General features: G+C 37.3%; 1 protein-coding gene across 1 annotated transcript in view; it reads right to left on the bottom strand.

The window, feature by feature from the left end:
- DLK1 (delta like non-canonical Notch ligand 1) overlaps nucleotides 1-17,623 on the bottom strand; it is a 32,302-nt gene that overhangs the window by 5,376 nt on the left and 9,303 nt on the right. Inside the window, exon 4 of the mRNA XM_044661877.1 lies at nucleotides 4,568-4,709. Coding sequence (XP_044517812.1) covers nucleotides 4,568-4,709 — 142 coding nt within the window. The remainder of the gene's footprint in view (nucleotides 1-4,567; nucleotides 4,710-17,623) is intronic.

Below are 17,623 nucleotides of genomic sequence, written 5' to 3'. Positions count from 1 at the left end.
GGAGGAAGCACAGTTAGAATAGACTTTTTCCTATTGTCAACCTTTATTGACTTGACATCCTCAAGATATGTCAGTATTCCAGCAGAATCTCAGATACCACATAGTCCAACTCCTTCATGTTACAAATGAGGAAAGAGAGACTCAGAAAAGTTCAATTCTCAACACCTTTTACCATGACTACTGAAATAGCTTTCTACTTTTTTCCCCTCCATCCAAATTCCCCTTTTCCCAATCCATCCTGCACAAGAATACCAAATTGGTATTCCCAAAGCCCAAGGCTGACCACAAAACTCCAGTCATCAAGAAATTCCAATGGGTCCCCATAGCCTTAGAATAAAAAAGTCCCTAGTTTGTAGCCCTTCCCATTCTGTCTCTAGCATAGCTTTCCAGGCAGATTAAAACTATTCCCTTTCACATGCATTCTAAGCAAACTGTCCTATTTGATGTTCCTTCTGCAAAGAAGTCCATTTCCCACCTCCCTTTCTTTGTTTCAGTTTTCTCCCTTGTACTTGCTCACTATTTAAAGATAGGGTTGTGGGCCCAGGTGAAAGGTCAGTGCCAAGAGGAAAGGCCCTATTTTCTGTGCTTTTCTGTACTGGCTGCAGAATATGCAGGGGGAAAGAAAAGGTGATGTCCATCTCAGGACCACTGATCTTGCCTCCTAAACTCCTTCTGTTAATACCATCAGTTTGCTCATGAAATTATTCACCTAGAAACAGAGATGGAAATGAGAGATGAGCAAGACCGACATCTGCCTAGGAAGTACCATGTAAGGGCAATAAGGAACATTTTCAAATATGACTTTTTATAAATGTATTTTAAGTGTTAGCTCTAGGGTTCAGGAATAAAGCTGTGGGAGAATTTAAATTGCATTCATGCTCCTTTTTCAGGGATAGAACATGAAAGACCAAGTTTCTTTTTTATTTCATATAATCTCTATTTTTCCTTTCCTTACTTAAAAAAGAATTTTATTGATATCTTTTGCCTTTACATCACCTTTATATCCAAATAAATCTATCTCCCTCCTCAATCCAATGAGCCTTCCCTTGTATTAGAAAAGAAAAAAAGCAATTCAGCAAAACTAACCATCCCATCGCCCAAGTTTGACAATGTAAGCAATGTCCCAATTCCAGTCTGCAAAGAAGAGAAGGGGAAGGCACACTAACACCTTTTTCATGACTATCAAAATCACCTTCACCAGGGAGCTCTTCTTTTCCCCACTGGCCAAAACCCCAAGTCATTTGCATGCAATAATAATTGTTTGGCCATTCCAAAAGTTGCTATTAGTAGAGTTAACAAGTTTGAAGAGATCTTTTGGGTGGAAGAGGAATACAAGGTTCTAATTTTATTAAACCCTTACAACCCTACATGCCTAAAGGCAGTATGCTCTATAGAAGTCCTGGGCTAAGAGTCAAGAGACCTGAGTTCTGGTCTTGTTTACATTGCTGATAAGCTGCCTAACTTTGAATAAGTCACTTTTACTCCCTCAGTTCCATCAACAAAAAGGGAGGGTGACTCTAAGACCTCCCTCATCCTTAAAAACAAAAGTAAAAACCTCAGTTGATCTGACCAGTTTCATTTGTTATTGGTCTATATCTATTCTCCCTTTCTTATCTAAACTCAAAAGACTCATCCACATCTGATGATTCCTCTTCCTCTCCTCCCTCTCTCTTATAAACCCATCTCAATCCATCTTCTTATTTCATCATTCAACTGCAACTAATTTCTGCAGAGTTGCCAAAGATACCTTAATTGACCTATATAACCTTTTAAAAAATTCTTACCCCTATAAATATCCTCCTGGACATTCTCCATTTCAGGGTTTTTTAGACATTGTTCTCTCCTGCTTTTATCCTACCTACCCTTCTTTTATTATTTATTATTATCATGTTCATTATTCTTCTCTGTTGCTTCTTAATCTCCTTTGCTGAGTCTTCCTCCAGATCAGTGATTCCCAAAGTGGGCGCCACCGCCCCCTGGTGGGTGCTGCAGCAATCCAGGAGAGTGGTGATGGCCACAGTTGCATTTATCTTTCCTATTAATTGCTATTAAAATTTTAAAAAATTAATCTCCAGAAGGCTAAGCAATATTTTTTTTCTGGAAAAGGGGCGGTAGGCCAAAAAAGTTTGGGAACCACTGATCCAGATCATGCTGACCAACTGTTGGATGTCCCTTGAGGTCCTATGCTGGAAACTCTTCTCTTTTCTCTGTAAATTATCTCACTTGGTGATCTTGTATTCAGTTCAGTTCCTATATATTCAGTTATCCCTATAAACTTGACTCCCAATCTGCATATCTAGCCCAAGTCATCCACCTGAGCTCCAATCCCAAATCTCACTCTTGTATATTTAGAAGTAGATGTCAACTGCTGTTGTTCAGTCATTTCAGCTATATCTGACTTTACAGGACTCCATTTTGGGGTTTTCTTGGCAAAGATGCTAAAGTAATTTGCTATTTCCTTCTCCGGTTTATCCTGCATATGAGGAAATGAAGGCAAACAGAGTTAAGTGACTTGCCCAGGGTCACACAGATAATAAGTGACCGAGGCTAAATCTGAACTCAGATCTTTCTGACTCCAGACTCTATACACTCTATCACCTAGCAGCCTCTGAGCACAACTTATCCCCTACAATTTATCCCTTTCTCTCTGGCACACTACTACCTAGAAATTAAAGGATTTTTAAAAAAATTACTAGTCTTACCCCATTCACGGCACTAACAAGTCTAGCAATATTATATTCTATGAAACCCATTTATTATATTTTAAATGGCAGCTCAGTGTTGTTTAACTGTCATTACCTTCGCAATATTATGCAAATAACTGAGAGCTGTGGCTTGGTTCACTGGCCCCAATTTATTTCTATTCATCCACATCAGAACTTCAAAGCATCTCAAGAATATTAATTTCAAATTACCTTGGGCTGTGCCCATAGCAAGACAAGATGCACCTGGTTTTTGTTTTATTTTCCTAAGGAAATTTGATGTCACTCAGCAGCATTGTGTAGTGGAAAGAACAGTGGACTTGGAGTCAGGATATTTGAATTCTAGCACCTGCTTTCTACTAACTAGCAATGTGATCTTTGACAAATCATTTCTCTTCTTGGATCTCAAGTTTCTCATCTGTAAAACAAAGGGGTTCAACTAGATGATCTCTAAGATTCCTTCTAGCTCTAAAATGTAACATTCTATGATTATCTCAAAAAGTCCAAATCCTGAGGCCAACTCCAGTCTAACATTCTATGTTCTATGATAAACTAAGAGTTTATGATTCGTGATTCTAAGCCCCTTCTTTCTGTAATAACCTATGTTCTAGTCTCTAAAGCAGGAGTTCTTAACCATTTTGTGTGCTATGAACCTCTCTGGCACCTTGATAAAGCCTATAGATGCCTTAAAAAAACCCTAGCCTTCCATCTCAGTATCAACTCTAAGCCTGAAGGGCAAAGGCTAGGAAAACAGGGTAACTTGCCCAGGGTCATACAGCTAGGAAGTGTCTGAGGCCAGATTTGAACCCAGGTTCTCCTTACTCTAGGCCTGGAAGCACTGTACCACCTAGCTGTCCCTCTATGAGGAAATGCAGGTTTTTAAACGTACAATATAACATACAAAGGCTTACAAAGAAAACCAATTCTATGGATGAAGGTGTAACCTTTTTTCCCATCCAGGTTAAAATCTATATACGGTTGGGGGTCAGGGAGAGAGGGGACAACAGCTAAGTGGCTCAATGGATTGAGAGCCAGGTCTAGAGAAGGAAGGTTCTGGGTTCAAATACGGTCTCAGATACTTCCCAGCTGTGTGACGCTGGGCAAGTCATTTAACCCCCATTGCCTGGCCCTTACCACTCTTTCCGCTTTAGAATCAATACATGGAATTGATTCTAAGACAGAAGATAAGGATATTTTTAAAATTTAAAAAAAAAAAATATATATATATATATATGTGTGTGTGTGTGTGTGTGTGTACGCGTGTGTGTGTGTGTATCTATATACACATATATATGTAATTTGGAGATTTGTTGACCCCAAGTTAAAAACCACTGCTCTAAATCCCCTTTTAGCTCTGGCTGATGTTCTATAGTTCTAAGGCCCCTTCTAGCTTTTACATTCTATATTCTATGGTCCTAAGGCTCTGATATTCTATGTTCTTTAATCCTAAGACCTTTTCCTGATTTGACATTCCATGTTCTATGATCTTGTTTGTATTTTTTGTTTGATGTTTATAAATTTTGTTATGTATTTTGTTTGTTTTGTTATGTTTAATCCATAATATCTATATTCTAAGTTCCTTTTAAACTATGACATTCCAAAATACCTTTTAACCTCATGTTCTGTGTTCTATGATTAACTCCCTTGAAGTTCTGGCATTCTATGATTTTCTGACTCTAAATACCCTTTGACCCTGTCTATGCTATTCCAGGAAAGGAAGGAAAAGGATCCAGACAGAATATTGTCCTAAAGAACAGAAATTTCCATCTCAGATAGGTTTGGTCTGAAAGGATCCTTCTGGAATGAGAAATGAAATTCACATACAAAAGAAAGACAATCCTATATCATGGGAAGTGAAGGTTTACCCATTAATAACACAAGGTCCTTCCTTAAAATGACAGTTTCTTCCTGAAGAGCCTGAGGCACAAGAGCAGCTGGAACCACCTTCCTCAGAACCAATGCATGTCCCATTCTTGGGGCAGGGCTTGGCAGCACACAACTGGAGATCTAAAAGAATACATTCAACACAATTATTATTATCCCCCTCAAAGAGCAAATCCTCCCACCCAAAGACTCTCTTCACCATCTTGCTGTTCATTTCTACACATGCAGAATAGCTAGTCATTTATTGTGGAGCCTCCCCCACTCCAGGTCATTCCTCTGTCCTTTGCCCAAGTGCTTTATTCTTTACTAAGGCTTATCCAAAACAATGGCTTTCTGGTTTGTGTTGTGACAGTTTCAGGAAAAAGCCTCATAACAAGGAGACAGTGGTCTGGGAGCATAAACAGAGATATATAAATGTAGGGCTTATGTGGAAGACTCTAGTCCTAAAGGAAAAACAGTAGAAGCTAGAGCATAAGAGTGAGTGGGGAAACCAAACCAAGTATAAATCAATCTATCAGATAATTATTCATAGGGGCCAGAATTTCTACCTGTAGCAAAGAAGACTACAAATATGTATCTCAGGAAAGACTTTTGACAAACAGATCAATAAAATCGTCCCACCCTCTAACCCAGTCAAAATAGTCTCCACACCACTTTCAAAATATTGTAGTTTGGAAGGCCATGCCCCTTTCCTTCTTACCAATCCAAGTTCTCTCTTTCCTTCATGTTAGGAAAAAGATTATGAGGAAGGATTGGACTTTTTTCTTTTTCTTTTTCTAATTTTTCTTTTTCTAATACTTTTTTCTTTTGAATTTCCTTGCCTTTTCCTTTTTCCTTTCCTGTATTCTCTCAAAATGTCTAGGGACCTCATACTCTAGCTGCTCTCTCTGCCTCATTGGTACCTCAGACCAAAAGGCTCACTGGCTTCTCAAAACTTGACCTGTGTCTCCATAAAAGTTATTTTGCCCCCCTCCACAATCCTCTAGGCCCACAATAATTGATAGAACCAATGAAATCACAAACTTAGCCCAAATTTCCTATCCCCTACTCCCACAAAAGTACCAATAAGCTAGCCTACCATATAGAAACATTTGATCAATGAACATAATAAAAGAAATGAGAAATTCAGCATTGTGGGATGGAAAGGCCCCTGGACCAGAAGACTTTCACTTGAATCCTGGCACTAATACTTACAATGTTATAATTTTGGACAAGTTGCTTCTCTTATCTGGGTCTCAGGTTCCTCCCATATAGAATAAGAGTTGAACTATATAAACTCTAAGGTCTGACATTCCTTGAATGCATCTCCTTGGTTCTGATTCCAACTCTGCTATGAATTGACTAAGCAATCTGAGGAAAGTCACTTCTTTTCTTTGTTTTCTTCATGTGTAAAATGAGAAGACTGAACTAAATAATATCTGGGTTTCTCTCAACCCTACCATCATATTTTTCATAGAATTTAAATTTATTGTTCCCAACAAGAGTCTGAGAATGCAGGGAAAGGGGAAATGGATTTTGCCCAAGGCTACAGTATATCACAGAGCTGCCAATTATGCTTCACAATTAAGAAATGGCCCAGTGCAAGAGCTCATGGGAAGAATGGTGGTAAAAACTTGCTTCTAGGTATGTTAAAGGAAGGAGTGTGTATTGAGCCAACATAGCAGTCAGAATGATTGAACTGATAAGAGAAGCTAACGTGAATGAAAGAGAAAAATTAGCTAAACATATAGAAGTCAATTTAGCCATTCCCTAATAATGAAATGATTAAAGAATATACACAGTCCTTAAAAAAAAAAAAAAAGAATAGCAAACTATTGACAATCACACACAGGATTACTCCAAATCACTAAGAGAAATGCACAAGACAACATAGATAAGAGGCAATGTTCAAAAGATATAAAGAATCGCATGGTACCTAGTAGGCACTTAATAAATGTTTATTGATTGACTGAGAGTCAGTGTTAGAGGGAAGAGCTGCAGAGAGACAGGGCCTCCAATATACTATCGAGAATGTTGAGAATTGGATCACTCATCTTGGAAAACAACTTGGGAATGGTTAAATAAATTGTGGGTGCATGAATGTAATAGAATATCACTAAATCATAAGGAAACAACATAAAGAATTCAGAAAAGCATGCGAAGATACAAGTTGATTTAGATGGAAATAAAATTAAGAAACAATATACATGGAAACAGCTAGGTGGCTCAGAGAGTGGTCTAGAGATAGGAGGCATTGGATACAAATCTGACCTCAGACACTTCCTAGCTGTGTGACCCTGGGTAAGTCACTTGACCCCCATTGTCTACCCTTTCCACTCTTCTGCCTTGGTGCCAATACTCAGTATTTATTCTAAGACAGAAGCTATGGGTCTAAAACAAAAAAGAAATACTATATACAATGACAATAATATAAATGGAAAGCATGTATGTGCATGTGGGCCCACACACAAATGAATGAATGTAGTATAATTATAAGTATTGCAACTAGACAGCATAGTAGATAGAGTATTGGACCCAAATCAGGAAGATCTGGGTTCAAATTTGACCTTGGATTTTCCTAGTTATGTGACTCTGGACAAGTCACTTAACCTCTCTTTGTCTTAATCCACCAGAAAAGGAAATGGTAACCCACTCTGGTATCTTTGCCAAGAAAATCCCAAATGGGATCACGAGTCAGATATGACAAAAATAACAACAACGACAATTATAATGAACAAGTTTGACCCTAGCAAATTGGGAAAAATACAAGACCCCCTTGCATTCAAGAGATGGGATTATGGATAAGCAATATTGCCCATTCTCTCAGAGGCAGTTGATATATTCCTTTTGCTGAACTGATTTTTTAAAATTAGTTTTCTCCTATTAATTTTTAAAATTAATTTACTAGTTGATTTTTTATTAATCTTTGTTACAAGGAATGACTCACCAGGTTGGAGGCAGGGAGGGATATATGGCAAATAAGTAGGATGCAACAACAAAAGGTATTCACAAAAATAAGATAAAAACTTCAAAAATAAATTCAATTCTTCATATCTGTAGGAGGGTTAGGAGTCTGGGAGCCCTATTTAAGAAGAACTTGAAGGAGAAACAGGAGAAAGAAAGGGTAGGAATTCAAGATAAGAAGCAGGGTGGGTCAGAAGAGGAAACTCTATGTCAGTTAGGCTGAGTATCTATAACTCTGTAACAAGAACAATATACCTGCAAATAAAAGGACCCTAAAAGATATTCATTCAACAAGCATTTGTTAAGCAGCATGCTAACAGCTAGGGGTACAAAAATAGGACAAAAATAAAAGTCTCTGTCCTCAAGGAACTGGCATTGTTTTTAAAATCAAGGAGGGTGGGGCAGAAACCACATGTACCAAGAAAGATCAATGCAAAACATATTATACAGTCAAGTAAAATAGGAAGTGAAGGTGCAACACCAATAGCTGAGGAGCAAGTATAAAGGAATCAGCTCTCTCAGTGTAACAAGTTTTGTCTGTTGGTTTAATTTCTCTCTGCAAGTCCTGCCACCAAAAGGAAAGCTAGTTTACCAGGTAGTATAGTGCCACACTTCCATTATTACATCTTTCTACAACCATTTATTTCTCAGAGAAGAAGCAAATTGATCAATAAAGGCACAGTTGAATGGCAGGTTGAGTAATTGCATGCCTTTCATAAGAAATGGTCTCCTGTAGCAGAGACTGGCTCAATACAAGAAAATATAATGACTATTTTCTCTGTGGGAATCAGCCCTTCAGATTCAAGTATCCAAGGTTCTGTTTATGGTCAGTTAATCCCCTTGTTTTGTGTTGTCTAGTTGTGGATTACCCCCTGTGGAAGTAAAATGGAGAGTCATCAAATCAGGCCAGTTATAGGGTGAACGTGCAGCAATGATGGGAAGTGGAGCAACTTGTTTACCAAACAACCAAAGGTTCCTTCTAAAAGTTACAGTGGTTTAAATTGGAGGACCTTGAGAAAAATGTGTATATTTTCAGTTTATTCAAATAACTTGTTCCATACAGTCCCAAGTAGTTAACCCAAAGTAACCTTCTGGAATAATTTCATAGAATAAAAATTGTTTTATCTTCTCAGTCTGTATTTTTTTTCCTTTACTAATCCTTCTTAATGTTGGTTGCTGTTATTCAGTCATTTTAACTTTGTCTAACTTTTCATAACTCCATTTGTGATTTTCTTGGCAAAGATACTGGAGTGGTTTGCCATTTCCTTCTCCAGTTCATTTTACAGATGAAGAAACTGAAGCAAACAGCACTAAATGACTTAACCAAGGTCACAAAGATAGCAAGTGTCTGAGACTGGATTTGAATTTGAGAAAATGAGTCTTCCTGACTCCAAGCCCAACACCATTCACTCTGACACCTAGAGGTCCAAGGCTATCAGTTGAAGCAGAAATGATAAGCAGTTATGAAATAAGTAACAGGTCTATAATATACCCAGAATTAATAAAATAATAAAAAACAGGGTAAATAATGAAATCCAATACATCTATTACTTTAGGGGCGACAGGCAGTATAGTGCCACACTTTGGCAATGTCCACAATATTCAAGTGTCTGGCAAACATCTCCTGTGTATTTTTCAAGCATCCATGGATGAATCAAAGCAAGTTTGTAAAAGTGTTTCTTTGCCCAATCCCAGGCACTCTGTGTAATAAACAGAGACAGATAGACAGATAGATAGACAAAAAGACAGAGAGATAAATTAATAGAAAGAGATAATTGATAAACAGATACAGATATCTAAACGGAAATATAGACAGATAGGTATGCCTCATTAAACAGAGAGATAAATAGAAGAATGAGAGACAGAGATAGACAAAAGGATACACCTAGATAGAAAGATAAACAGAGATAGGCAGAGATAAAGATAAGACAGATATGCCTAGATAGATAGATGGAGAGAGAGAAGGGAGAGAGAGAGAGAGAGAGAGGAGAGAGAAAGAAATATGCCTCTATAGGTAGAAATTTGATCTAAATCCAGTTTGAGACTAGTTTCCTAAAAAACACTAAACCCTCAACGGGGTCTAATGAACTCTTGACCATCTTCCCTATCTTCATTATCCTAAATTTCTGTTTGTTCAAACAGTTACATACATTTAATATTATTTCATGAATAATTCAATTAATCTTTAACCATCAAGGAACTCCCTCCACATGAGCAGATAGAAATCTAGTCATACCATCTCATCCTGTGCAATTTTTGCCCCAAGTCTTTTCATAAATCCTCAATATAGGACTTACTTATAATGATGAAGAAATCCCTTTGTTTTGTTTTGTTTTGTTTTGTTTTGCTTTAAGGATTTCATTGATAGCAGTGCTATGTAACAGTTGGGTCTCTGCCAGCCTTGACTCTCATTAGATAACCAACCCATCTCCTTTTTTTAGGTTATACTTTTACCTGATGATTCCTTTTATGTTAATCTGGACACCTAATTCATGCTGTGAATACATTACAGCCTTTCTTACAGCCATGGAGTTAGAGTCATTTTTGTATGATTAGCCCCAAGACCTAGCCAAATGTCTGGCTCATAGTAGGCAATTAAATGTTTGTTGATTGAATAATTAACTATTTAAAAGAACTAAAAATGTTTAGCCTGTAGAAGAGATGATAAGGTGGGAGAGGGGAATGATTTTTGTATTTATTTGATGGGCTATCATATGAATAAGGGATCTCACATTCTGCTTGGCTCTGGACAATAGAAATAGGAGTAATAAGGAGAAGCTGCTAAGAGGCTGATTATGGCTCAAAGTAAGGAACAATTTGCTAACAATGAGTTTTCTGAAAATGGAAGGATTTAGTTCAATTGTTAATGAGTTTTCCATTAATAGAGGTCTTGGAGCAGAGGCTGGATGACCACTTGCCAAGGAAAATGTAAAGGAGATTCCTACTCAGATACAAGTTGGAATAAATGGCCTACAAGTTCCTTTCCAACTCTAAGATTCTATAATCCTATGTAATATGATTTAGTCATGTAACAAACATTATATAGGATAGCCCTGAATCTTCTTTTCATGCAAGTTGATACCCAGAATATGGACTTAAAATGTCATACCTGAAGTATAATTCTCAGAAATAAAAAGTATTTTGATGTCTTAGCAGTGTCACCAATCTGGATAACAAGTATTCTCTATCCAAGTATATTTTCTGTTGTGGATAGCTAAGCCAATGTGTTTTAATAGTTTTATCTAATTTATGTGATTCCTATCTCAATTGAGCTCTCAGTGTAGCAAGGGTAGCAACCCTTCCATTTCCCTAACTGATCTCTATCACAGTCTCTACAGCTACTGTTTCAAACCTTTTCTTCTTTTCTCAAGCCTCTCACATCATTCTACCCCTCATCTTCTCAACAGAGGATCTCTCCTAACAAACATAAACCATTCAAAGTGAACTCATTCTTCTACTCTACTCTTCATTTGAAAATGATTGGGATTTCCCACTCTTTTCTCCTTTATTCCAGTCTCAGAGAATCATTATATATTCTTGTTCCCATCCCCTTACCTATCTCCAGCAGATTGCCCCCATAATAATCCTTTCTTTCTCCAACCTTCCACCACTCTCCATCTACAGGCGCCTTCCCTGCAACTTGGAAATATGCCCAAGGTTCCTCCATAGACAACTCCTCCTTAGGACCATAAAATTCCTTCAGATTATTGTCTATGTCTTTGATTTCACAGTCAAACTTCTGGAAAAAGCTGCTTACACTCATTCCACAACCCCATTTCTCTCTTCATTCATTTTATAAAAACCTTGAAACTGGCTTACAATCTCATCACTCTTCCCAGTTACTAATTATCTCTTACTTGCCAAATCTGGTATCCTATTTTCAATTCTCATCCTTCTTGATCTTTCTGCAGCATTATTTCAAACTGTTAATCATTCTTTCTTATACATTTTCTTTTTTGACACCATTCTTTTGGTTTGCCTCCTACATTTCTAACTTCTCTTAAGTCTCGTCTCTGTTTTTGTATTTTAGATTTTTTTTAGTGATACCATTCTCTCTTAGTTTGCCTCCTATATGTCTAACTATCCTTTCTAAATCTTCTCCATTGGATGGATCACCAACCATTTCCCACCTTGTAATTGTGAATATACACCAAAACTTTGTCTTGAGCTTTCCTCTCTTCTCTTGCTACATTATTTCAATGACCTCATCAAATCCTCATCAGCTTAATTTTCATCACAAATCTGCTAAAATGAGATTCCTAAAGCTCTGATTGGTCATACACCAACTCAAGAAACTCCAATGACCCTCCTATTGTTCTACATCAATACATACTTATCTGGCATATACTGGCTTTCACCACTGGGATTCAACATAGTTGTTCCCAAGCTTACTACCCTATTTCCCTTATGAACTCTATGGTCCAGCCATACTGGCCTTCCTGCTGTTCTTCATACATGACCTTCCACCTCCAATCTCCATGCCTTGGTGTTGGGTGTTCCCTTGACTAGAATGAACTCTCTCCTCACCTCTATCTTTTTGAATGCCTAATTTCCTTTAAAGCACAGTTCAAGTATAACATGAGATCTTTCCTGGTCTTCCCAGATGCTAATATCTGCCTTCCCAAATTACCTTGCATCTATTTTTTTAAGTTTTGTGTTTCTTTTTTTGTTGTTGTTGTTTTAATTTTTATTTTATAGGCAATGGGGGTCAAGTGACTTGCCCAAGGTCACATAGCTGGGAAGTGACTGAGGTCAGATTTGAACCCAGGACCTCCTGTCTCTAGGCCTGGCTCCCAACCATTGAGCTACCTAGCTTCCCCACCTTGCATCTATTTTGAACATTCATATAAACACATATTGATGCCACTGGTAAAATATAAGCTCTCTGAGGGCAGAGATTTTTGTGTTTGGATTTCTAATACTTAGAATGATGTCTAACACATAGCAGTCAAATTATAAATGTGATAGTGAAAACTAGATATATTCAGGATAGTTTGACCTACCAGTCTCAAAGGGTCATCATTAATGGTTCCATGACAATGTATAAGGTATGAAAGGTATGTAAGCTGTAAAATGCCCCATGGCATTTGAGCCTTTAATATGTTTGTCAATGACTTGGAAAAAGACATTGATGACACATCTGATTTAAAGATGTCATAGCTTATATACCGGATGAATATGAAAAAATTTCAGTAAGATAGAAAAATGGGTTGCATCTAATAAGATGAAGTTTAGTGTGGAAAAATGTAGCACCACATTTGAGTTCAAGAAATCAATTTCCTAAATACAAAACAGGGAAGACATGGCTAAATAGAAATTCATCTAAAAGAAGATCTGGGAATTTTAGTGGATTACAGGTTCAATATGAGTCAACATTATGCTATGGCCAGCAAGAAAAACTTCATGCAACTTTGAACTAAGGCATCCAAAGTGGCACAGTGGATAGAGTGCTGGAAGTCAGGAAGACTCATCTTCCTTAGTTCAAATCTGGATTCAGACCTTTACCAGCTCTATGACCCTACATGAATCATTTAACCCTTTTTGCCTAAGTTTCCTCATCTGTAAAATGATCTAGAGATGGAAATAGCAAACCACTCCAGTATTTCTGCCAAAAAAAATGGTATCATGAAGTGTCAGATGTGACTGAAGACGAATGAACAACAATCTTGGGCTAAATTAAAAGAGGGATAGCTTCTAGAAATAGAGAGATGATAGTCCCATCATACTTTGGCTTGGTCAGACCTCATTTGCCATATTGTTTTCAGTCCTACGCACCACATTTTAGAAAGGGCATTGATAAGTTAGAGTCTCCACAGAAGAGTCATCAGGATGACAAGAGCCTATATGTCACAGGAAAACCAACTGAAGGAACTGGGGCAGGGTGGGAGTGGGGTGATGTTTAGCCTGGATAAGAGAAGACTCAATGATGACAGGATCACTATCTTGAAGTATTTGAAAGACCATGATGGGGAAGAGGGATTAAACTTGCTCTGTTGTCTGAAGAAGATAAATTGGTAAAGTAAATTGGTAGCAGTTGCAAAGAAACAAAATATTAGTTTTGATTATTCAAAAAACTTCTTAATAATTAAAGATATTCAAAAATGGAATATTTTGTCTGAGAAGGTAACAGGTTCTTCCTCAAATAATATGCATTTTCAAGCATGATATCCATATATTATTATGAAATAATCTGCCTGAGAAGATAGTAGGTTCTTTCTCAATTAATGTGCATTTTTCTTTTTTTCTTTTTAATCTTCCATCTTAGAATCAATACTGTATATTAGTTTCAAGCAGAAGAATGATAAGGGCTAGCCAATGAGGGTAAGTGACTTGGCCAGAGTTATATGGATAGGAAGTGTCTGAGGCCAGATTTTAACCCAGGATCTCCCATCTCTAGGCCTGGCTCTTAATCTATTGACTCACCCCAATATGCATTTTTCTAGTGTGATAGCCATACATTATTATGAATTTCCCTAGAGACTTGTAAAAGTATAAAAGCAAAGGTTGAATAATTATTTATGCATGTTGTAATAAAAATATTTTGAGGCTTGTTTTTTGGGGGCATGGGTTAGAATAGATAGTCTATTAATAAATCAATCAACAAGCTTTTGTGTACCCATTACATGCCAGGTATTGTGCCAAGCATTGGATAGTCCCTAAGGTCCCTTCTAACTCTAAAATTTTGTGATTCTATAACTCTGAAGCATGCTGTGGGATCATCTTTTGCAGAAAAATTTTCTTCTAAAAAGATCCTTAGAACATTAGTTATTAATGTCCCTGGATGGAATCTAAGTAAGACCTTTATGTTAAATTTTACCTTACAGAGACTGTTTTATGAAGTCCTTGTGTATACTACTTCCATATTTTAGGTAACCCCATAAATAGCAAAATCATGACCCAGATGTAGCACGGAGTAATGTAGAGAATGATGGCATGAAGAGACCTAGGTTCAGTTCCCAAGTTAGGCACTTATTACCTCTCATCTCTTAGGTACATCACTTAAGCTCTCTGTCCCACACTTCCTCATCTGTAAAATTAGGAGGTCAGATTTGAAATCCTTTCTAGCTCTAAATTGATGATATTTGATCCTGTGATCCACTCATGCCTGCCCATTCTGTGCACAGCCTCATCTCCCATAACACTTCCATAGTTGGGTCTGATCAATTTGTTGGGAGTCACTCTCTAGGTCCCTCAATTTTCTGTGATTACCATTGGGGTATACAGACTATCAGTCCCTCACTCTTGCTGAATGGACAGATGCTCTCCCCTTTCTAGTTATATATCTCTTTGATGATATGTTGCACAATTTCTTGAGTACAATTCTTAGTTGATAACATACTAAAACCAATGCATATATCTCTGTGTTGTTCCTGGGGTCACCCAAAGAAGAGTACATATTAGTGTTAAAGATATGGATTTGTAAGCCATGGAGCATCTTGGACCTATTCACAATGCTGTGCAATTTCCCAAATGAAATCTAGTCTGACTTCTTCCTGCTCAATTCTTGGCTCATTTCATTATTCATTATCCATCTGCAGTTCCTGAAATGCATATTGATGGGCCAAATTGGCAGGCTACCTATTGACTGCATGTCACAGTCTGGGCTACAAGCCTCTTTCTATCATAGATGACATTGGTGTGTGTTTCATTAAAGAAAGTTTATCATGTTCTTAGGCTCAACTCAAGTAGCACAAGGTCAGCTGGGAACAGGGTCATTTGGAAGCCTTGGCATGAATAGGAAATCCTTCTTTCATTTGGACTTTGCACAAAATTTCTTCCACCAAGCTGGTGAACACCTTTGGCAAATAAATAGCTCCCTGTGTCTGACACTTCACTTGATAGCTATACTCAGCACACTGCTGAATAGAGTAATCTCTGTTGTCACGTCTGTCTTCTAATCTTGTACAGTTCTAGCACTTAGAGGAAAGCCTTCAAGGTTTCGTTTTGCTCTACCCAGTCAAACAGTTCCTTAAAGTCAATAAACTATATTTTAACAGACAAGAAACAGCTACCTACAGATATAGAAGTCACTGCAGAATCAGCTGGCTCTGTGTTGCCAGATTATCTACTCGTTGGAATAAAGGTCAAAGTAAATAGCAAAATAATATTAAAATAGAAAGAAGGATAAAAGTGAGATGTGTGAGATGTGTGACTACAGCAAGTGACCTGCCTTTGAAAACTGGGAAGCGGATCAAAGGAAAGAACTCTGATTTATTAACATTTCCAAAAGAAGTTTAATTGATGCAAAAATTGGTTGCTACCATAAGGAGGGAGAAAGAACTCCCAAAACACTTTAACAGTGATAGACACTTAATCTCCTCATGGAGCAGTGGGATGTGGTAACCAAGAGCAATGTGAATTTAGAGTACGAGCTCATTTGCAAAACATCACAAGGGAGTAGAATGGAAGATTATGAGCAATATTACCTCTTCAAACAGCAAGAAGCTGTCAGTGAGAAAGTGAGCTGAACATGAGACATAGCTAAACTAGATGATTCGGAGAACAGCTACCCATTCATCAGGATGAAAAATAAATACAGCACAAAATAGATCTCTAGCATCTAAAAAAAAAAAAAACAACTTACTTTTTGTTTTAGTAACAACTCTAAGACAGAAGGGCAATGGCTAGGCAAACAGAGTTAAATGACTTTCCCAGGCCCACCCAGCTAGTAAGTGTCTAAGGCTAGATAGATAGATAGATAGACAGACAGACAGATAGAAAGAGCATTTATTAAGTGCTTATTATGTGTCAGTCACTGTGCTAAGCACTGGGGAAAAATGTAAGTACAAAAGAATCCTTGACCTCAACAGGCTTACACTCTTCTAGGAAAAGACATTAGATAAAAGGGAGCTAAGAAGCTCAGGGGGAGAGTGAGCAGAGAAGGCACCTACTTGGAAATATGATGAAGAGGTGGTATGAGGTACCATGAGATGTATTTTAGAAAGAGCAGAATGGGAGCGGTCAAATCTTGGACAAAATTAGTCTACAATGTGTTTATATTTGAACAACTGTCTGAAAAGTATAGAGAACAAAAGATTCTCTTGTATATTTAGTGCTACTTATGAGAGTCCCAGGCTAATTTACCCTATGAATAAACTGACAAGGTGAATTGGGCTAGTCAACTATTTATAAAACAAATGTTTGATTCAAATTATCATCACATATCATATCAAATCAAATGGATAGGTTTTGTGTATGTGTACTAGAATCACAAATCAAAAGATTTAGAGTTAGAAATAATCACATATCATCTAGTCCAATCCATTCATTTTATGGATGACTTACCCAAGCTAGACTTGCCCCAGGTCACAGAACTAGGATTTGAACCCCAATCTCCTGACACCAAACTAGATCTTTTTTTTCCCATCATACTCTTCTCAACATGGAAATATTTAGATTCATAGTCCTAGTGTCTTAGACTCATAGAACCCCAGAGTGGGAAGGTATCACAGAGACCACCTTAAGTTCACCCCCTCTCTCCCCAGTAGAGGGGAAGAAAAAGGAAAAAAAAACACTCTGCAATTGTTTTATTGTAAAAATGTTATTTAGGAAATATTTGCTGATGTGGTCATCAACAACATGTCCTCACGGAAATGGATATTAATTGCATATACAGACCTTTAACAGAATTTTAATTTAACTCCCATAGAACCATGGCAACTTAATCTAGTCCACCAACTTCAGCTGCTATTTTCATGCTGTAAATATCTGAGTGATTCAGAGTACAGTGCATTTTTGAACTGACATATCCAAAGGAACTCATTAATGGTAGAATAATTAAAGAATCTTAGACCAGCTCTAAAATAATCATCTTGACAAGAACTATTCTTCATCCTTATGGGAAACTTTATTAAAAGCTGTATTTGAGGTATAGCATTGGATATCATCCTGACATTAGAGTCAGGATGACCAAGGTTTAAGTTCTGCATCAAATACTTAGTAGTGATGGTAGCTGGGACAAATCATTCCAACTTGCTGATTTCGGTTTCCTCATTTATGAAATGATTTGGACTTGATGGTTTCTAAGATCACTTCCAATTCTGTATCTTTGATCCTTTGATTTGTTGTTGTTCAATCATATCAATTTTCAAATC

This window comes from Gracilinanus agilis, chromosome 2 (assembly GCF_016433145.1).
Source record: "Gracilinanus agilis isolate LMUSP501 chromosome 2, AgileGrace, whole genome shotgun sequence".
In the NCBI taxonomy this organism is placed as follows: Eukaryota; Metazoa; Chordata; class Mammalia; order Didelphimorphia; family Didelphidae; genus Gracilinanus; species Gracilinanus agilis.
This window is presented reverse-complemented; position numbering and strand designations above follow the sequence as displayed.